Below are 21722 nucleotides of genomic sequence, written 5' to 3' on the forward strand. Positions count from 1 at the left end.
TCATGTAATAGTGTGCTGTTCGTTCATTCATGACCAATAATTTCATATTCATAAATTGTCATAGTATTATGCCAAACTGGTATGGCGCTTCAATAAGCCCACTGCTCTCTTTATTAAAGAAAATGTAAAGTTTAGTCATCAGCTTTGGATTTTTTTTAAATAGACTTTAGGTACTTAGAAGTGTAGAAAACGTGTAGTAACCGGAAACGTGCAATCAATTTTATAATTCAACTGCATTTCATGCAGCGACGAGGACAAGGGCCGTGAAGCGTCACGTGATCCGTATTTTGACACCGGAGTAGTCTGTATGAAATGTACCGGAGGTATTCCCGAATCCCTTGAACTCTGTTTTACCGTTACGACAAAATCACGTTTTGCACTCCGAGAGGTCCTCGGTTTTGTTTACAGCGTTGATAAGTACTGTGTAACCGGTTTTGACTCAGTATCGTATACCGAAAAGTGTATTATTATTGCCACTGTAGTATTAAAAAGTGAAAGAGAGAGGGGGCAGATATCGAGAGAGAGATCCAGCGGAAGGGTTCATAGCTGGCTGTCGCTGTACAAGGCCCGACACCGCAGGTAGGTAGCGCTCGCCCCGGACGGTGAAGACACGGTTGCACTATGGCCAACATTGCTGTACAGAGGATAAAACGGGAATTTAAAGAAGTCCTCAAAAGTGAAGAGGTAAGTTCGGACACGGACACATCCATTCGTCAGGCACAGGATGGTCGAAACTAGCCAACTACCCCGCCTAACACGGCTGAGTACATTCAGACAGCTAGCAAGCAGTGTGGCTAACTAGCTAGCTTGGGTAACCCAGCCAGTGTTTAGCTAGCACATAATTTAACTTCGCAGTCTTCCGTTGTGTGCTAGTATTTTAAATACCACTGTACTTTACAATAAAAAACAAACAAAAAAACGTTACTTTATCTTCTGCTGTGGTGGCCGTGGTGATCTGTGGTGCCTTATTAGATGACTATTGTCCTAAAAACGCAGTCGGAGTTGCTGTTGCTGAATGGTTAGACATGGACAAGTTGAATGTGGTTATTTGTGCCGTTTCAGAGAACCCGGCTTAGCTAACAGGCTAAGTTTGGTAACCTAGCTACCTGGCCATAACCTGTGAGGGAGGGCAGGCCAATCTCGCTATTTCCTTAGTTGGTTAGTTAGCTAATCTAGCTAGCAGAGCTACATTCATGCAGAGCTCAGCAATAACTATAGGTTTAATTTTTTATTCAAACGTTGCATTCTTTTTGTACTTTTGTACTGCACTTTAGGATGATTAGCTATCAAGTAGCTAATAAAACCAACGGTAGCCACTGTAAACTTGGCTGCAATAAATCACGTGAATTGGTTTCATTAGTAAGCGGTTCAGATGCTTACACAAATGTGTCAGGTGAATGAATGTTAAGCGCTCCGGGTCTCCTGTCAAAAATGGCTTGGACTACTCGACAAACCCTTTATTTAGCGAGTTCTTGCAAAGTCCGTTTGGTTTCTAGTTAGCATAGCTAGAGCTAGCTTGTCGGCGCAACATCGGGGCTTCAAAGTGTCAGATCGCACCCATGATGTCCTAGCTCTGGTGACAGTAAAGTGTTTTTAATCTTTCCCCTGAATATTTGATAGCATTAACGACGTCTCTGCGTGTCCAGTAGCGGTACGAGAACAAACCCCAATGCGTGTTAAAACAGTTTACCGTAAGTTAGCTAGGTTAGTGTTACGTGGCTAGCTGTGCTCCGCACTTGTTGTTGACTACATGAAGTCAGATGTGTGCTTTATGTAGCCCCAAATGTTTAAATTATGTAACACGAAATTGAGTAGAATATAAGTGCAACTTCCAGTCCGACACCTAAATAAACCATTAGTTTTAAGACCAAGTTAAAACCAGAAACCATACGTCTTTGAGTTCCCTGACGCAGCATCAATGTGTTAATTGTTTACAACCACGTTACTTTTACTTAGTTATTAGCCTTGCCCGCTTTAGTTGGTGGTTATTATTTTCTTAAAGTCTAATAATATAATGTAATAGTAGCGTAATCCCTATTGTCCACAGACAAGTAAAAATCAGATTAAAGTGGACCTGGTGGATGAGAACTTCACAGAACTCAAGGGGGAGATTGCAGGACCACCCGACACACCTTATGAAGGTGAAAACCAGACACCAAGGCACCTAGCTTGGCCTCGTGGGCCACACCTTACCTCATGGGGAAATTTGGATGCCACAGTTAACGCACTGGCATTTCTGATTACATATCTCTAGCTGGAGTGGTGGAGTTGTTCAGCAGTGATGGAGTTCTTGGCAGAAATGTAGTTGTCATTCTGAGAAAATATTTATTGGGATAAAAACTTTCCCTCCCCAAAAAAGATGACGCCAACCAAGGTTAGAAGCCAGTGATTTGAAAGAACATTTACTGAAAGGACACATGAATGTATAGTGTAAATACATAAGGTGTGGAGTAGGAAAATAATAATTATTAAGAATTACAATAGTACAGGCAGTTATCATTAATCCTGTTATATTTAAGATATTATTGTTATTGTCCATTTTTCTTAGAATTGTGTTTTGCTTTGTTCTATATATTGTTCTTAACTTTTACTAGAAGTAGTGTTGAAACAAGTTTAGTAGCTTTCTGATGAACAGTGACACAGCTCACAGGAGAAAGGGCGGCTCGGGGGCTTGTTATTGATTTGGTTCTGGCATAATACTTGTTATTGATTGGTTCTGGCATTTCTGGATATTCTTTTGTTGTTGGTTTGTTTGCTTTTTTGTTTTCTTGTATTTTATGTGTTCTTTTGCATCATGTAATAATATCTATGTTTTTGGTCCTCAGGTGGTAGATACCAGCTAGAAATTAAAATTCCAGAAACGTATCCATTCAATCCACCAAAGGTATGTGTGCATGAGAGCTAGTCTAATGGGACTAATCCAGCTCTGCTGGGTTGACATGCACTGAAGTGTGTATCTTTGTGTCTGTGCAAAAGCATGTCTGTGTGTGTGTGTGTGTGTGTGTGTGTGTGTGTGTGTGTGTGTGTGTGTGTGTGTCCATTTGTGCAGGTTGGTTACTGGGAGACATTTTGAAAGAGAAAAAAGTAAAGTAAATATGGATGGTTTTAATATAACAGTTAGTCAAAGGGCTATAACGATTACTCTGCAAGTGAAAAATTACCTATAGGTTTTTATAAGTGATGCACAGTGGCTTTGAAAGAAGCTTTTCTTTCCTCTCTGTTTTATTTCAGGTACGGTTCATCACAAAAATTTGGCATCCCAACATCAGCTCAGTAACTGGTGCCATATGCCTGGACATTCTAAAGGACCAGTGGTGAGACATTTGGATGGATGATATATTTTCCATATTATGTTTTGGAGCTGTTCTAAGATAAAAGACCACACAGTATTCACATTTGCTCTATTTGCTTCACTTTCTAGTCTGTTAATTAATTAGTTTATTTGTTTATTTATTTATTGTTATATTTAACCATTTTCCTTGTAAGGAAGGTATTTTATTGTGCTTGCTTGCTTGTGTTTGGTAGAATCATAATAGCAGTAATACTGTGCTATATCTAAGTCTTTCACTGAAGTGTGCTGCTGTCTGAACCCCTCTCTGTCCCAGTGGAGGGGATTATTTTTTCCTTTGTCACTGTACTACTGTACATCAGCGCATAGCCTCCAGAGAACGGCAGCAGATTCTAAATATTAATGAGACGTAGCTGGGTTAATTTAGTATGAATTAGCATTTCTGATATTTATTCATTTGTTGGTGTTACTATCTTGAGAAGTGGCGTACCTTTTTAACATGAAAGACTTCTCTTCTGTACTGGCCTGCGTGTATCTGCGTGTGCCTGTATGTCAGGGCGGCGGCTATGACCCTCCGGACAGTTTTGCTGTCACTACAAGCCCTGCTGGCAGCTGCAGAGCCAGACGACCCGCAGGATGCCGTTGTAGCCAATCAGGTATGGCCTGGGTAGACTTAATTTGCTTTTTTTTTTTTTTTTTTTTTGGCGTCCGGTTCTGATTATATAGATACTGATCACCTGGGCTTGCTGGAAGGTTTTGTTATTGTGTGTCATTTAGTACTGGGTTAACTGATGGTATTGTGTACTTAAACAGCCTCAAATCTAAGACCTGTCTATCACAGTCAAGGCATTTGATGCATTGGGATAACATGCAGTCCATGACAAATACAGACATCACACAGACCTTTCTGTCATGGTAGTATGGTGTTCAGAATGCCTACAAACATAACAATTTGATCAGGATCATAGTATAATAATTAGGGACTTTAGAAGATGCTCACCATGGCTATAAAAGGAAGCATGACCCAGAGGAGCAAACAGATGTCCCACAAGAGCACTTGTAGAGTATGTGGTATAGGGTTAGATTCCCTCCCAGATGATCATAATCACACATACCAGTCTCAGATGACACGCCCAGATAATTCACTTTATACTGTCCATTTTAGGTCGCCACTATCAAAATAATTCCAGAGATGCATTATAACTGTGTGTTTGGTGTCCCTAGTATAAACAGAACCCAGAGATGCATTATAACTGTGTGTTTGGTGTCCCCAGTATAAACAGAACCCAGAGATGTTCAAGCAGACCGCACGGCTCTGGTCACACGTTTACGCAGGCGCTCCTGTCTCTAGTCCAGACTACACACGCAAAATAGACAAACTCTGTGCTATGGGCTTTGATAAAGTGAGTATCTATCACCTACACACAGGATAGATAAACTGATAAGAACAACACAAACACATACACAAGGTAAATCAACAGATAACACACACCCAGGGTAGATCAAGAGATGACACACACACACACACACACACACCCAGGGTAGATCAAGAGATGAGACACACACACACACCCAGGGTAGATCAAGAGATGAGACACACACACACACCCAGGGTAGATCAAGAGATGAGACACACACACACACACACACACCCAGGGTAGATCAAGAGATGAGACACACACACACACCCAGGGTAGATCAAGAGATGAGACACACACACACACACACACACACCCAGGGTAGATCAAGAGATGAGACACACACACACACACACACACACCCAGGGTAGATCAAGAGATGACACACACACACACACACACACCCAGGGTAGATCAAGAGATGACACACACACACACCCAGGGTAGATCAAGAGATGACACACACACACACACACACACCCAGGGTAGATCAAGAGATGACACACACACACACACACACACACACACACCCAGGGTAGATCAAGAGATGACACACACACACACACACACACACACCCAGGGTAGATCAAGAGATGACACACACACACACACACACACACACACACCCAGGGTAGATCAAGAGATGACACACACACACACACACACACACCCAGGGTAGATCAAGAGATGACACACACACACACACACACACACACCCAGGGTAGATCAAGAGATGACACACACACACACACACACACACACACACACCCAGGGTAGATCAAGAGATGACACACACACACACACACACACACACACACACCCAGGGTAGATCAAGAGATGACACACACACACACACACCCAGGGTAGATCAAGAGATGACACACACACACACACACCCAGGGTAGATCAAGAGATGACACACACACACACACACCCAGGGTAGATCAAGAGATGACACACACACACACACACCCAGGGTAGATCAAGAGATGACACACACACACACACACACACACACACACCCAGGGTAGATCAAGAGATGACACACACACACACACACACACACACACACACCCAGGGTAGATCAAGAGATGACACACACACACACACACACACACACACACACCCAGGGTAGATCAAGAGATGACACACACACACACACACACACACACACCCAGGGTAGATCAAGAGATGACACACACACACACACACACACACACACACACCCAGGGTAGATCAAGAGATGACACACACACACACACACACACACACACACACACCCAGGGTAGATCAAGAGATGACACACACACACACACACACACACACACACACACACCCAGGGTAGATCAAGAGATGACACACACACACACACACACACACACACACACACCCAGGGTAGATCAAGAGATGACACACACACACACACACACACACACACACACACACCCAGGGTAGATCAAGAGATGACACACACACACACACACACACACACACACACACACCCAGGGTAGATCAAGAGATGACACACACACACACACACACACACACACACCCAGGGTAGATCAAGAGATGACACACACACACACACACACACACACACACACACCCAGGGTAGATCAAGAGATGACACACACACACACACCCAGGGTAGATCAAGAGATGACACACACACACACACACACACACACACACCCAGGGTAGATCAAGAGATGACACACACACACACACACACACACACCCAGGGTAGATCAAGAGATGACACACACACACACACACACACACACCCAGGGTAGATCAAGAGATGACACACACACACACACACACACACACCCAGGGTAGATCAAGAGATGACACACACACACACACACACACACACCCAGGGTAGATCAAGAGATGACACACACACACACACACACACACCCAGGGTAGATCAAGAGATGACACACACACACACACACACACACACACACCCAGGGTAGATCAAGAGATGACACACACACACACACACACCCAGGGTAGATCAAGAGATGACACACACACACACACACACCCAGGGTAGATCAAGAGATGACACACACACACACACACACACACACACACACACCCAGGGTAGATCAAGAGATGACACACACACACACACACACACACACACCCAGGGTAGATCAAGAGATGACACACACACACACACCCAGGGTAGAGTGGTAGCTCAGTGGTTAAGGTACTTGTAATCGGAAGGTTGCTGGTTCAAGCCCCACCACTGCCAAGTTGCCGCTGTTGGTCCCCTTGACCCTCATTTGCTCAAGGTGTACTCATTCATAATTGTAAGTCGCTTTGGATAAAAGTGTCATCTAACTGCCGTAAATGTAGAGTAAGGAGTAACAGCACACACACAGGGCAGATCGAGGGATAACAACACACACACACACACAGGGCAGATCAAGAGATAACAACACATTTGTTTTAAAGGAGTATAACAAATCATAATTCAAATGTCAAAAGATGATGGTACTAACTTGCTTTGTATTTTAAAGAGCAATGTATGATACATGTATGATACTGGCTGAGTGGTTTTTGTGTTGTTGATTTTATTGTTTTGGGCTTTAAACCAGCCTTTGCAATTGCAATCATTTGAACAGAAGCAACATAATTAGCTTTTTAACTACTTATTTATTCTGTATATTTATTGTTTATTATTATTGATTAACTAGTTAATTATTATTCAAGTCCTTTCACTTTTTAAACTTTTTTATTTAGTTTTCTGTAGCAAACTGCCTCAGTTATTGAGAGAGAAGCACTTATAGAAGTTTGTCAACAGACCCTGGGCAGTAATGCACTTTCTTAGGTTACAAAGGCAAGAGTTCCAGACAGTCGCAGCTTGGCTAACTTCGTTCCCACTGAAGCAAACACTTAACGAGTTTTAATGACAGGTGATATTACATTTACAGCTTTTGGCAGACGGCATTGTCCAGATCTACTCACAGAATGACCTGACCTGAGCTGCTGTGACAACAGGAGTTCTTGATGAGGACTATCAGTTAACATGGTGAAGCAATTACAGTTGAAGTCCATTTTTGTTCAGCCAAGGCAGGTTTGATACAGAAGACACACAAGCAATTAGATTTATTTATAGCAAATAGAATAGCTAAAATAGCTTAATTTGTAGTAGCAGTTATTATACACTTAATGGCCACTTTATTACAGTCACCTGGCTTTTCACGATTGGAGCTTCTCTGTATGTAAATTAGACACATGACCCCTGAATGCAGCATAGATTTAGTGTGGATCAGTTTCAGTGAGAATCTGTGTTAGAATGGGAGAATTAAGTGGGAGAATCGAGTGATTCTGAACTAGGCATGGTCATCAGTGCTAGAATAGCTGGAGACATTTTTTCGGTGAGATCAAGAAAAAAACATCCAACAAAAAGGGACCTTGTGGACATAAATGACTCGTCGACGATGTGAAGAATCGTTCTGATGAACAGGTGGTGGACACTAACGTGTCCAAATGCACAACTTGCCGTTCCTTAGCACAGATGGGCTATAACAGCAAACAACCAGTCTGAGTGCCACTGCTAAGGGAAAATGAAGACTCCAGTGGGCAAATGAGCACAAAACCTGGATCACTGAACAGTGGAGAAACATCACCTGGTCTGATGAATCCAGATTTCTGTTGCACCGTGCTGATGGGAGGGTCACAATTTGGCACAAGCCTCGTCTGGGATGAGGTAGAACCGTCTGTTCATAGCATGTCGGCGAGAATCTGTCCTGTCTGCATGGGCCAAGCTTCCTGCAGAACAATTTCAACACCTAGTTTAATCTGTGTGATGAGGAATGGCTGGGGTTCTGAAGCACAAAGGAGGTCCAACATGCTTGTAGACAGGTGAATAATTAATAAAAAGGCCATTCAGTGTAAGTTAGCAAGTGCATTTGCTAGCTTAGATATAATTATTTATGAGTGCAGCATATATGGTCATATATGGGACTGCTAACTCTTTGGCAGACCTGCTGCTTTGTCGTACAAGTCTTGTAAGATTTTATTTCAATGTCAAACCAATTTAGTGGAGTAAAAGCAAGTAGTAGGGAAATTTAAGTTTTTCATTAGATTTTGTTTTTTGCTTGTTTGCTCCATGGTTGGGTTTTAGGTAGCGGTGGTTAGCCTGGTGGTCGTGTTTGTTTTTAACAAAAGCATATTTTCTAGTGTTATTTACTTTAGCACAGCTTTGGTCAAGAGAAGTTCCTTATATGATGCATCCTTTTCTTGTATTGTAGCTCAGTGGTTAAGATACTTGGCTTGTAATGGGAAGGTTGCTGGTTCAAGCCCCACCACTGCTAAGTTGCCACTGTTGGGCCCCCTGAGCAAGACCCTTTACCCTCAATTGCTCAAGTTGTACTCAGTCCTAATTGTAAGTCACTGGATAAAAGCGTCAGCTAAATGTCATAAATGTAAATGTATTATGACCAGTATCTTGTGAGATCCTTCTTGTTCCTCTTCCTGCTAGTTGTTGTCTTTGATCTTTCTTGTTGTTCTTGTCAAACGTAACCCAGCAACTAGTTTGCTGTGTCTGTTGCTCTAGACTTGGTGTGACATGGGAACCCCCCCCTCCCTCCTTTTGTTGTCAGAATGCTGTAATAGTGGCATTGTCGTCAAAATCCTGGGACGTGGAGACAGCAACAGAGCTGTTGCTAAGCAACTGAACCCAGCCTGAGGAACACAAACACCACGCCTGAGACCACAACCACCAGTTCCCCCATTAAAGAATTATAACACCACCGCCAACTTTGTACCAGACCTGGACTCACTACCTACATGGGCAAAGTGCACCTAAATACTCTCGAACTACAATGTCTTTGCCAGTTCTTACTGCCTCTCTCGCTCTCTCTGGCTCTCACTCCCTTCCCCCCACTTGCACACTTGTTCTGTTCGTGACTTCTCCAAATTTCTTAACTTCTTGACCTGTTTGGCTGTCCCACATGTCACTGACTTCATCTCTCTCTTTCGCTCTCTCTCTCTCTCTCTCTCTCTCTCTCTCGTGCTCTCGCTCTCTCTCTCTCTCTCTCGTGCTCTCTCTCTCTCTCTCGCTCTCTCTCTCTCTCTCGTGCTCTCTCTCTCTCTCTCGTGCTCTCGCTCTCTCTCTCGCTCTCGCTCTCGCTCTCTCGCTCTCGCTCTCTCCAGTTTGGTTCCTTGCACCCTTTTCTTTTGGTTCATATGTGCCTTTCTTTTGAACCTTGTCAGTAAAGTTCTTTCTTTTGGTTCATCACCATCATCTTCCTCCACGCCCTCAGACTTGTCATATGACTTGTGCCCTGATGCTGAACTGTTGGACTGTCCCAAACTCCCAACATTTTTGCACAATCAGTTGAGCCCTTTGATGTGGAATTACATTTTTACGATGACAGTAAGTCAGACAAACTCAGAAATAAGGTGGATAATACACACACAAACACACAGCGCTGTTTTAATCAAGACTGGAATATAACTTTTAAAAAAAAAAGAACAAAAAGAAAAAAGTAAAACCACCCCACTGAACAAAACAACTGCTGTGGATATGTCAAGGAAGAAAAAGATTTCATCTGTAAATAAAGCTATTAAAGTCTGTATAAATTACAGCAATGTGTTAATGCTTTTATTTATTATTGTTTTAAAAAAAATGGTAAAATAAACAAATCCATTTTTGTGGCTAAAGAGGCAGTTGTCCAATATGTGAATTGTTTTCTTTCCAAGGAGGTAATCTGGAATTTATTTTTGCAGCGTGCACTGTTTTAATCTAGCAAACTAACACATAATGCATGAGGGGAAATCTAATGTCTTTTTTAGGAAATCCGAGATTTCTTTCTGCTGAATTTCTTGCGGATTGATAATATCCTGTCCTCCCGAAGTTGAACTGAGGTAAAAATCCTGCTTAGCATGAGGGCATATGGCAGCCACTAGAGCAGATGTTCAGAACAATACAACCACAGCTCCTGCTGCCAGGTCTGTTTTATAGGCTCAAGAAACGTTGGCGAAGTAACCTCCCCGCCCAGCAGAGGGCTGCCGTGCTGGAACAGGCTTGGGCTCGGAAAAGGACCGAGGAACGTCCCAGCGCTGCCACACATGCGAACATACGATACACGTAAATGCTTACTTTAGCCTTATTTCGCGTTAATGAAACGGAATGTGAGGTATTTCTAGGGTTGAATAATTAAGTGGTCATGGCTTAAAAAGGGGTTGGGAGGGGGAAGTAAATGGGGTCAAGCGCAGAGAAGCAGAGCTCTGGCAACGAGGTCTCAACAGCCAGACGGAAACAAGCAATTCGCGAAGATAAAAAAAAAAAGCACGTCGGTCCTCTTGCATGAAAAAGTGGACATACATAAAATAAATAACTTATTCTAAAGCCTTTATTTTGGCGTCCTTTATGGAAAAACGGGAATTGGCTCATCTACATTTAAGATCCTGTCGACTGAATATGTGTTTGACGTGGGCGAGGTGAGGTCAGTTGACAAAGCGGTGAGTTTAGAGATCGGTCAGCGACGGAGGAACGGGCAGATGGCTCATCAAGGGCACGCTGAGACGGACGGGCTCTGAGTTCACCTTATGAGGGTGTGTGTGTGCACCCCATGCTGAATGAGCACCTGTTATCGCTTTCGAGGCGGATTAGGTGGCTTTAGTTTCACGACGACACCAGTCTTGACAAAAGTCCGTTTTGTAGTGCTCTCTTTTGGAGATCCGTATCACTGCGCGCTTTTTATCCACAACTTCAGTGGGCAGAAGAAAACCCAGGGCAACGCAGTATATTCACACGTCAGTCAGCATTTCTGGAAACTGTTTATCTCTAAATAGCGTGAATTAGTAGGCCAACTTATTTTCAGGGGGCAGTTGTAATTAAATATCTTTTAATTCCACCATTTCCTTCACTTGCAATTTTGTAGGCCTATCACGCTTTTTAACTGCAGCACGGTCCTTATCTCAGTCCCCATCTCGTCATCTCTGTTACCTGCCTGCTCGCCCACCTGCCATGCGCTTGACTGACAGCTGAATAACCGCACTGCCCGATGAGGCGGCGCGCTCCGAGCGCATCTGGTTTCGTCCTGTATCCTCAGGCCCGCCATGTGATAGCCCGGGGTCCTGTTCCGTCTCTGAGTACGACGCCTCTTTCAAAAACATTTCATGGAATGGCCCACTCTCCCTAAAAGGTATAACTGGGAAGTGTGTGCTTGCATTAGGCCTCTCCACATTCTAAGCATCGGTTTGAATCTCTCTCTGAGACATGCACTGGGCGACCTTACTGGTGTGTTTTGCGATGCTGTCGTTGGACGGTAGGTGTTTGACGCATGTTTCCTCTTATGAATATATCCTCGAACACATCTGTTCTCTAACAGCTCGGGGAAATTATTATGGTAGGAGAGAAAATGCTTTGGTGAACTGTCTCTGAAAGCAGTACTCAGCTAGAGCGTTTGTTCTATGTTATAGTCGTACAGTTGCTTGGTTTCTCTTCATTAATATTTCCAGAATAATCACTTTTAGACTAGGTGGGGTTTTCAGACAGTTTATGGTTCCTCCTAACAAAATTCCATAATAAATGGGGATTATATTTTTCCTGCTTGAAAAATTAAATCAATAACTGTTATGTATGATGTGTAAGATGTGTGTGTTCTGGACTACAGACGTTCACTGTGCCCAGGGACACTATGCCCAACAGCTACTGAATGATCTAATGGAGAATTATTCTAACGCTCTGCGTCCTGTGGAGGATATGGACAAAACACTCAATGTCACCCTGCAGATTACACTGTCTCAGATTAAAGACATGGTGAGTTACACACACACACACACAAAAATGCACACACACATACACGCACACACATGCACGCACGCACGCACTCACACACACACACACACACGCACGCACTCACACACACACACACACACACACACACAGAAATACACATCTCCCTTAAGGAAACAACACACAGGTGTACAAATAGCATATATTAGAGGCCTGACATTATGATGAGAGAGAGAGAGAGAGAGAGAGAGTGCGGGGGGCTGAGCAAGACCATTAACTGCACAACTTGAATTCAGTCAGAATTGTAAGTTGCTTTGGGTAAAAGTCTCAGGTAAATGTAGATGTATAGTGGGTAGTGTAGACAAGTTATTACATCTCATAAACTGGAGAGGTGCTGTCTCCTCTTACACTTTGTGCGAGAGCTGCCGGAGCAGTGATGACATCACTGAGGTGGTGTCAATAATAGTCTCCATCCTCCTCTCCATCTGCGTGTGGGGCAGACTGACTGGGACGGGCAGGGTTTCACTGCCCTACTGACTCCGCCGTTGTCTTTCATCTCCTTATATAACAGCACACATAGAACTGCACGCAGCTGCGTGTGTGTGGGAGGAAGCAGTCGTGTATGGTTTGATCAGAGAGAGAGAGATAATGACCTGAGAGAAGTAATGTGTGTGTGTGTGTGTGAGCACAGATCTCAGGTCTCAGCTGGTGTTGTTTGGCTGAACGGGTGTGTATGAGGGCCACTGCGTAATATAGCATGTGTGAGTCACTATCAAGTGATGTTGTGCTGTGAGCATGCTGACCTCATACAGACCAGATCAGTGTTCCCTGTGTGTTCACGTGATCCAACCAACAAATAAATTCAATCAAATTAATGCAAGCCAGTTTTAACCATGTCTCATCAAGGTTTCATCAGTTATTTTTTTTAAATATATGTTTATATAATGTGCTTGATATAGTCATATCAGCTCAATTGCGATATGTATCAATGTCATTATAATATTTTTCTATCTGGATTTGGTCCTATGGGAACAGGATGAGCGGAACCAGGTGCTGATCGCATATCTGTGGATCAGGCAGACATGGTATGATGCGTACCTGAAGTGGAATAAGAACGAGTACGATGGCCTGGAGGTTATCCGCATCCCCAGTAGTCTCGTGTGGAGGCCGGACCTAGTGCTGTATAACAAGTACGCCAGTACGTTCACACACACACACACACACACACACACACACACACACACACACACACACACACACACGACCACGCACACAAACATGCACACATACACATAGACAGACACTCGGAAGATAGACTAGCTAGGAAAACATAAATATATTATTTATATTTATATTATATTTATATTAAATATATTATATAAAGATCTTCAGATTCATCAGAAAGGATTTTTCTTCAGTCTTCTCCATTATAATAACTTTGTGTATATGTGCACATGTATCTGTGTGCTCATGAATATGTGTGCATGCGTATGTGTGTGGGTATATGTGTGAATGTGTGTGTGCGTGGCCATATGTGTATGCCTGTGTGTTTGTGTGCATGTGTGTGTGTGTAGAGCTGATGATGACCTCCCCGGCCCGGTGGACACTAATGTGGTGTTGCGCTACACTGGTGAGATCACGTGGGACGCTCCAGCCATCACAAAGAGCTCATGTGTGGTAGACGTGTCTTACTTCCCCTTTGACAGCCAGCACTGCAACCTCACCTTCGGATCCTGGACCTACAATGGCAACCAGGTACACACACACACACACACACTCATAACCCCGCCTTCAGACCTTGGACGTCAAGGACCAAGGTATGCATGCACACAGATGCTTCCTTACACTCCTCTACAACGCTGACTTCCCATCTCTAACAAACACATAGGAAACTAATGAGAGGGAATACAGAAAAAAAGTGAACTGGATAATGACAAGTTTTCTGTTCTATTTATTGCCATCTCATATTTTAAACTTCATCTCCTTTTTATGTTAAACAATTTCTCATATTTATGTCAAACATTTCACAAATTTTTCCTTACATTCCTTATTAGGCAGCACTTCTACCAGTAAATGTGAACTAATATTGTTACCTGCTAACTGACAAGTTAGCTTAAATTTGCGATTAGCAAAACTAATTTGGTTGAACTGTCCTTTTAAAAGAACCGAAACCCTCATCCTAGCAAGCCAGTCCCCCTAATCCCCTCCCCCTCTACCGCTGGGGGCCACTCACTCCCCCAGGTGGACATCACCATGGCGATGGACAGCGGGGACCTGTCGGACTTTGTGGAGAACGTGGAGTGGGAGTGCCGGGGCATGCCAGCAGTGAAGAGCGTGGTGACGTACGGCTGCTGCTCGGACCCGTACCCAGACATCACGTACACGCTGCTGCTGAAGCGCCGCTCCTCCTTCTACATCTACAACCTGCTGCTGCCCTGCTTCCTCATCTCCTTCCTGGCTCCGCTCGGCTTCTACCTGCCCGCCGACTCGGGCGAGAAGGTGTCGCTGGGCGTCACCGTGCTGCTGGCGCTCACCGTCTTCCAGTTGGTGGTGGCCGAGAGCATGCCTCCGTCAGAGAGCGTGCCACTCATTGGTGAGGGGGGGGGGGGGGGGTGAGTGGGGGTGTGAGTGGGGTGAAGGGGGGGTGAGTGGGGGGTGGGGGATGAGAGGGGGGTGGCCGGTCGCGGCGCAGCATGCGAGTGTAAAACCACACGCCTTTGATTCGCACGCTTGGTGGTACTGCCACGTCCTCGCTTGCACGTTCGTGCCCGTTGGGGACGCGCTCGAGTTTGTGTGTGTGTGTGTGTGTGTGTGTGTATATACAGGCTTCCTTGATAGATATAACATTGCACTGCCTCAAATGTCTGTGTGAGTGTGTCATCAAGACAAATGATCAAAACAATACATTCATTCAGATCATTTGATTCAGACTTGGAATTAGTTTATGTCTTTTGTGAGTGATTCACTAACAGAATCAAGTTAGTAACTGACTCAGTGTTTCAGTGATTTCAGTGTTTCAGTGTTTACTATGTCAGTGGGAATGTCATTCTCCTGTCATCTCAGGTAAGTACTACATCACGACGATGACGATGGTAACAGCATCCACCGCTCTCACCATCTTCATCATGAACATCCACTTCTGTGGCACCGAGGCCAAGCCCGTGCCTCACTGGGCCAAAGTCCTCATCATCGGCTACATGAGCAGGGTCTTCTTCGTCTACGAGGTCGGCGAGAGCTGTGCCTCGTCCCCGGGCCAGAGTGAAGACGCGTACAGACTCCCCTCCCGGAACCGTCAGCGGACGGAGACCCGGCCACACCCGGGGCGGAGGGGACAGCGCCAGCCCCAGACATACGGGAAGACGAGAGGCTCACAAGGGGCGGGGGACAGCCGGCCCCGTAGCCCTGACCGCCAGCCCCACGGCCCTGCCCACCAGCCTCATAGCCCTGCCCACTGGCCCCAGTCATTCCTCTGCTCTCAGACCCCCAGGAAGAGGGAGAGCGTCGACAATGACAGAGGTCTGAAGAAGGCCGAGGAGCCCTGCTGTCCTGACGACAAGAAGCCACCTGCTGCGTCCGTGACCTCTGACTCCTGCGTGTTTTGCGGTCGTCCGAGTAGCGGCGGTATCCTCAGAACGGTCAGCGGCGACCGGAAACTGGTTCGGAACATTGAGTACATTGCAAACTGCTTCCGAGAGCACAGGTCGACCTGCCTGAAGGTGGCAGAGTGGAAGAAGGTTGCCAAGGTGATGGACAGATTCTTCATGTGGATCTTCTTCGCCATGGTCTTCCTCATGAGTGTGCTCGTCACGGGCAGATCGTCCTGACGACGTTTCTGCATTTATTTTTTTACCACACTCTTGTCAATGCCATGAGCAGTGGTGTGTAAACATATAGTTTGACATATACCAGAGTGACTGCTGTGTAAACAAATACACTAATTATAAACTGTGCTCGGCCAATCTCTCATGCCAAGAAATTATAGACTATTTATCTAGGCAGTAAAACACTATGTAACATATACAATAATGCAAATAAACGTTAATACAAGGTAATAAAGTAAAAATAATATTGTGGTTTGGCTTTTAGTGTGGTAGCAATGATGTCAAACACACTGAAGCAGATTTCAACCTGACAGACAGGACAGATCCACACCGTCAACATAAACAAAGCTGCATGGGCTCACCTAGCAGGGGCAACAGCTTGGAAGACCTTACCAAGGGGCCACATTTTCTTCCTTATTGAGCAATTGAACATTTATTGCTTAACCCTTTACAGCAGTCTGTACAATTGAATTATTCACAGTGTATCAAAAAATTACTCTATTGTCTTCTTAATCCTCCTCTTTTGTCATCAGCCATACTATGCAATGCCTCTCAAAACATTACAAAAACTATATTTATACATTCTGAATCTCCACAAATATACCCTATGTGGCACCATGTTAAAGAATATATTCAGATATATCAGATATATTGCTTGGGAGGTCTAAGACTTATGCACAGTATTAAACATGTACTTTATGTTACTGTGCGAAATGTCAGAGCAGACAATAGCTATAAAAATATAAAAAGCTATAAAAATATAAAAAATTTATAAAAATAAAGGAACACAACTTTCTGGAGTGTATGAGCAGACTGCAGATTTTATTATGTCTATTAAAGTGTGGACAGGTACATGCACACATGAACATTCACACACATCAAACTGGTACTGATTGTTTATGGCAGGACAGATCCTGACTGTTTATGGCAGGACAGATCCTAAATGTTTATGGCAGGACTGGTACTGACTGTTTATGGCAGGACAGATCCTGATTGTTTATAGGGGGACTAGTACTGATTGTTTATGGCAGGACTGGTACTGATTGTTTATGGCAGGACTGGTACTGATTGTTTACTGGCAGGACTGGTACTGAGTGTTTATGGCAGGACTGGTACTGATTGTTTATGGCAGGACTGGTACTGATTGTTTACTGGCAGGACTGGTACCGAGTGTTTATGGCAGGACTGGTACTGATTGTTTACTGGCAGGACTGGTACCGAGTGTTTATGGCAGGACTGGTACTGATTGTTTACTGGCAGGACTGGTACTGAGTGTTTATGGCAGGACTGGTACTGAGTGTTTATGGCAGGACTGGTACTGATTGTTTATGGCAGGAATGGTACTGAGTGTTTATGGCAGGACTGGTACTGATTGTTTACTGGCAGGACTGGTACTGATTGTTTATGACAGGACTGGTACTGAGTGTTTATGGCAGGACTGGTACTGAGTGTTTATGGCAGGACTGGTACTGATTGTTTATGACAGGACTGGTACTGAGTGTTTATGGCAGGACTGGTACTGAGTGTTTATGGCAGGACTGGTACTGATTGTTTACTGGCAGGACTGGTACTGACTGTTTATGGCAGGACTGGTACTGATTGTTTATGGCAGGACTGGTACTGACTGTTTATGGCAGGACTGGTACTGAGTGTTTATGGCAGGACTGGTACTGATTGTTTATGGCAGGACTGGTACTGAGTGTTTATGGCAGGATAGGGCGGCTGAGAGGGGGACCTCACTGTGAGCATGAACAGTAGAGCGATCTTCTGCGCTGCACCATGGAGCTTCCCTGGGACTCATGTCCTGCAGAAACATCCTGCCTCACAGCTACGGGACTCTAGAGCACAACCAAAAGCTCCAGGAACGTTCACTGGGCATATTGGCATTTGGCTGCTGTCGTTTTCCTAACATCATGGTGATATGAGCAGCAAAATTGGACTTACAAAAAGAAACTCTTTTCATCTATTGGTGACAGTAACATAGTTTTGATAAATTATGCTTTCATAAATGATACAGCTTGGTCTCCGACAGTTTTTAACACAGTTACAAAAACAATAACTGAGCAAAGGGGGAAATATCACAAGTGACTCCTTTGAAATGATATTTTGCTGCATTAATAGAATTCTTTGTGGTACAATTTGCATAGAAGTGCTCTTATCTGAAAGAAAGATGGGATTAGCTCATCCGGTGAGGCTGTGAATTCATAACTGCGTTTACGCATGTCTTCCACTAGAGGGCAGCACACTCGTAATCGGGAGACGCATAAAGCATTGAGAATTAGAGCATGCAGTAACTGAACTTGTAAACTAGGGTGACCTTGCGTCGTCTTTTGGGATTTAGGAATATGTCCGGGGCAGGCCAGATAATATGCCTTACTTTCCTTTTTTCTTTTTTTTTTTTTAAGTTTACCTTCTACATGATATTTTGTGTGGCGGCTTAACAAGGCCTAGAAATGCCCAAACACAGAGCTGACAATGAGACATCAGACATCCCACGCAGCAAAATCTCATGAGCGAGTGAGAGAAAGACACACACACACACACACACACACACACACACACACACACACACACACACACACACACACACACACACACACACAGAGGCGTCAGGGAGCCCCCACTAAAATGCCAGGACAGGTGTGATGTCTGTGCTGTGAGTGTTTGGCTGGTTTTCGCGATGTCAGTGTCGTCTGTGTAGAGCATGCATGTGACGCAATAACTTGACATACATCAGTCTCCTTACGCCGACACCCCACCTCTATTAGACGTTTACGTCTAATAATACAGAAATGAAAAACAAATGTGACACAGTTATAGATGTGGCCAGTTTGTGTGTAAATCTGCATTAGACTAGATTCCTACATGTGGATTGCACATCTGTCTTATTAAAAGCGCATTTCAAAACAGCATGATCTTTTAAAACAGATGGATCTTCAGGAGAGTATAACTGAATACATCAGAACTACTGTCTAGTGAAGTCGTGGATTTCTATTGCGACTTTTTATTTTTTATTTTATTTTATTCAATTTTATTTGTACGGAGAAGCTGAATGGAGAAGAATAAGAGGAGTTTCTAGCTATATAGGCTCTGAAGGCTACTGTTATTGGTCCAGTAGGTAAGTCTAATAAACTTGTTAAAAGTGGTTATTTAAAAGCCCTGCGCAAACGGATCAGCGGTCTCCGCCGCTCGCAGCCAGGGGCTCCCGGTAGACGGTGATCTTTTTAAACGACGTTAGTACTGAAGGAGTGCTGAATTACAGAAAGGCTTTTTGTCAGAAGGTATTTTAAATAAAAGATTCCACCTGCCTCTGATTACACGGAGATACCACGCACAGAATTCGGCTTGTTCAAAAGTAGGCGTGATGTGAAAGAAATGATCATACTAACGTAATTCATTCGAAATACTCATTTAAAAAAACTTTGAAAAATGTATTTAAAAAAATATATATTAAAAAGTATTTAGAGCCCAGTTCTGCGAAAGCAACCGTAAGGAGGTTGGTAAGTGTGGTCTGCCAGTATTGGTGTATTGGTAGTAACTTCACAGGCCTCCTCGATACGTGTTTGGGGTTTTGCATTTAATTAGACAAAAATAAAAACAAAGAAAGCGACATGCTATTTGCATCCTGACACCGTCGACCCTCCGCACCGAGCCCCCAAATACCCCCGTATTGCCATACCGTTACCATGGAAACCACAGCTTCCCACCCCAGTGTGCGCCTTGTGTTCTGGAAATGTCGTGGTCGTCCACAGGCGCTAGTTTCCCTTGTTAAGAATCTGTTGGGGAAACGAACCGGTTTAACGGACGTTTAACGGAGGTTTAACGTTACCGGAGCGCTAAACGACACGCTCATTTATGCCCGCCGGGGTACAGGTAAAGGCTGCCACATCGACACTGCAGATTAGGTCAAACGTTAACTCTAGTTTAGCTAACCTAACCTAGCCAGGCAGGCAGAGTCTTCGTGTCTGGACAAATATTTCTGCTGCCTGTTTGGTAAGTACAGAGCTTTTTCATTTCGCTCTCGAATGTAACGTTAGTCGAGTTCATTTGTGCAGCTGGATCGTTTATCTTTAGCGAGGTAAATGCGCGCTGTCCCACTTATCCCAGCTAACTTAGTTTATTTACCTAACCGTCGAGCCCGGAGGTCGAAAAGTGCAGAATTGCTTCATATTTTGAAATCTGTTGCTGGTTCCAAATAACAGGCATCCGACAGCTTATCTGATACCCGTCAATGCTTCTCAGGTTTGGTTTCTGATGGTTTTGCGCCGATCTAAACCAGTGGCAGACGTGTGTCGGTGTGGATGCCCTTGTGTCCGAGCGCTGGGGAGAATCACACGCAACCGCCGTTTCACATGCTACTGGAGAACTGTCATTAATTCGTTAGCTACTGTTTGAAGTCTTCATTCTTGGGCTTGCTCCACCCTTTAAGCCTGTTTTAATAAATATGGGGACCTATTATATATGATATAGCCATCAGACATCGCCACGACTGGTATTAATTATTTATACTTATTTATAATATTCTAACAGATGTAGTTTGATATTATTAGGTAAAACAGGACAAAGAGAGATCACAGTGAGTGTGTGTGTGTGTGTGTGTGTGTGTGTGTGTGTGTGTGTGTGTGTATTCATGTCATTTCTCCAAGCATTCGCTCATTGGCTGTGGAGTTTAAGGTTCCATCCTGGAGAAGGCAGGATGTTCAGGGACGGGCCCGACACTCCGCACCCTTCCCGCTCCTCATCCCGCTTTTCCAAACACGTCTCCCACGTCTCCAGCTTCAAAGCGCTCTCCCTGGTGGAGCGGCGGAGAGAGCCTCTGGCACCCCCAAGCCTGCAGTCCTACTGCCCCTCCGCTCAGCCCCAGCCGGAGGCAGCTGCCCCTGGAAAGGCTCCGGACAGCTTCCCAGACTACGTCTACCTCCGAGCCGCTGCCATATTCCAGAGCTTGCACCAGGAGAAGGCCGCCTCCCACCGCCTCATCAGTTATGGGACAAGGTCAGAGGTCAAGGTGCCAGAGGTCAAGGATGAGGTGTTACATCGCTTGGCCTATGAGTTGGCCTTTAACACACTCAAATGTAAGTGAGAGCAAACATACTGAAATGGTTCATTAGCCATTTCCATGAAACTGAAATGATTAATTGAGCCCTTGCAACAAATAATATAATAATATTATTATTATTATCATCATCATCGTCATTGTTATTATTATTATTCATAATAATAATATAAATAATTATTATAGTTTTCTTTTTAAATGTCCACATGAATGAAGAAAGGTAAGTCTAAATAAAGCATTTTTAGCATTTAAATGTAATTTTAATGTAAAGGTTGTACAAAATCAAAAAATAAAAGAACTCATTACACAAAAGGGGAAATGGCTGATATATGATTTTTTGATCAGTTAATCTCCATAGGGTAACTCTTTTGCTAAG

At 44.1% G+C, this 21722-nt stretch overlaps 3 protein-coding genes across 10 annotated transcripts in view; all 3 read left to right on the forward strand.

Moving 5' to 3' along the window:
* Positions 1-279: 279 nt before the first annotated feature.
* ube2ka (ubiquitin-conjugating enzyme E2Ka (UBC1 homolog, yeast)) lies at positions 280-10389 on the forward strand. 7 transcript variants are annotated; one of them, XR_014122577.1, is made up of 8 exons: positions 281-684; positions 2048-2141; positions 2826-2884; positions 3232-3314; positions 3846-3945; positions 4564-4692; positions 7653-7791; positions 8976-10389. XR_014122577.1 is itself a non-coding variant. In XM_081710139.1 (8 exons), the coding sequence occupies exons 1-7, from the start codon at positions 622-624 to the stop codon at positions 7701-7703; spliced, it is 579 nt and encodes a 192-aa protein (XP_081566265.1). In that variant the 5' UTR covers positions 281-621; the 3' UTR covers positions 7704-7750; positions 8976-10389. The 7 variants fall into 7 exon arrangements, 6 of the variants coding, with proteins under 6 accessions (XP_081566266.1, XP_081566265.1, XP_026851704.1 ...); XM_081710139.1 differs by having other exon boundaries at positions 7653-7750; XM_026995903.3 differs by having other exon boundaries at positions 7653-10389.
* An 86-nt stretch (positions 10390-10475) lies between these two features.
* On the forward strand, positions 10476-16535 carry LOC113568718 (neuronal acetylcholine receptor subunit alpha-9-II). The gene is made up of 6 exons (XM_081710138.1): positions 10476-11999; positions 12348-12493; positions 13505-13659; positions 14044-14224; positions 14711-15062; positions 15533-16535. Exons 1-6 carry the CDS (start codon positions 11951-11953, stop codon positions 16291-16293), a joined length of 1644 nt encoding a protein of 547 aa, XP_081566264.1. The 5' UTR covers positions 10476-11950; the 3' UTR covers positions 16294-16535.
* A 3469-nt stretch (positions 16536-20004) lies between these two features.
* LOC113589360 (putative methyltransferase NSUN7) overlaps positions 20005-21722 on the forward strand; it is a 24140-nt gene continuing 22422 nt past the window's right edge. The window contains exons 1-3 of one of the 2 annotated variants that reach the window (XM_081710145.1): positions 20005-20283; positions 20533-20782; positions 20937-21365. In XM_081710145.1, coding sequence (XP_081566271.1) covers positions 20987-21365 — 379 coding nt within the window. In that variant the 5' untranslated portion in view covers positions 20005-20283; positions 20533-20782; positions 20937-20986. The remainder of the gene's footprint in view (positions 20284-20532; positions 20783-20936; positions 21366-21722) is intronic. The other variant, XM_035529765.2, reaches the window with a different exon arrangement.

Source organism: Electrophorus electricus, chromosome 3 (genome assembly GCF_041902795.1).
Source record: "Electrophorus electricus isolate QZ-2024a chromosome 3, ASM4190279v1, whole genome shotgun sequence".
Taxonomy (NCBI): Eukaryota; Metazoa; Chordata; class Actinopteri; order Gymnotiformes; family Gymnotidae; genus Electrophorus; species Electrophorus electricus.

Bases quoted from the DNA above. Each gene is read 5' to 3' on its own strand.
- ube2ka (XM_035533739.2), top strand. From the start codon at position 622: ATGGCCAACATTGCTGTACAGAGGATAAAACGGGAATTTAAAGAAGTC. The intron at 685-2,047 runs GTAAGTTCGGAC...TATTGTCCACAG, and splicing joins AAGTCCTCAAAAGTGAAGAG to ACAAGTAAAAATCAGATTAA. The intron at 2,142-2,825 runs GTGAAAACCAGA...TTTGGTCCTCAG, and splicing joins ACCCGACACACCTTATGAAG to GTGGTAGATACCAGCTAGAA.
- LOC113568718 (XM_081710138.1), top strand. From the start codon at position 11,951: ATGCACTGGGCGACCTTACTGGTGTGTTTTGCGATGCTGTCGTTGGAC. The intron at 12,000-12,347 runs GTAGGTGTTTGA...TCTGGACTACAG, and splicing joins TGCGATGCTGTCGTTGGACG to ACGTTCACTGTGCCCAGGGA. The intron at 13,660-14,043 runs GTACGCCAGTAC...GTGTGTGTGTAG, and splicing joins GACCTAGTGCTGTATAACAA to AGCTGATGATGACCTCCCCG.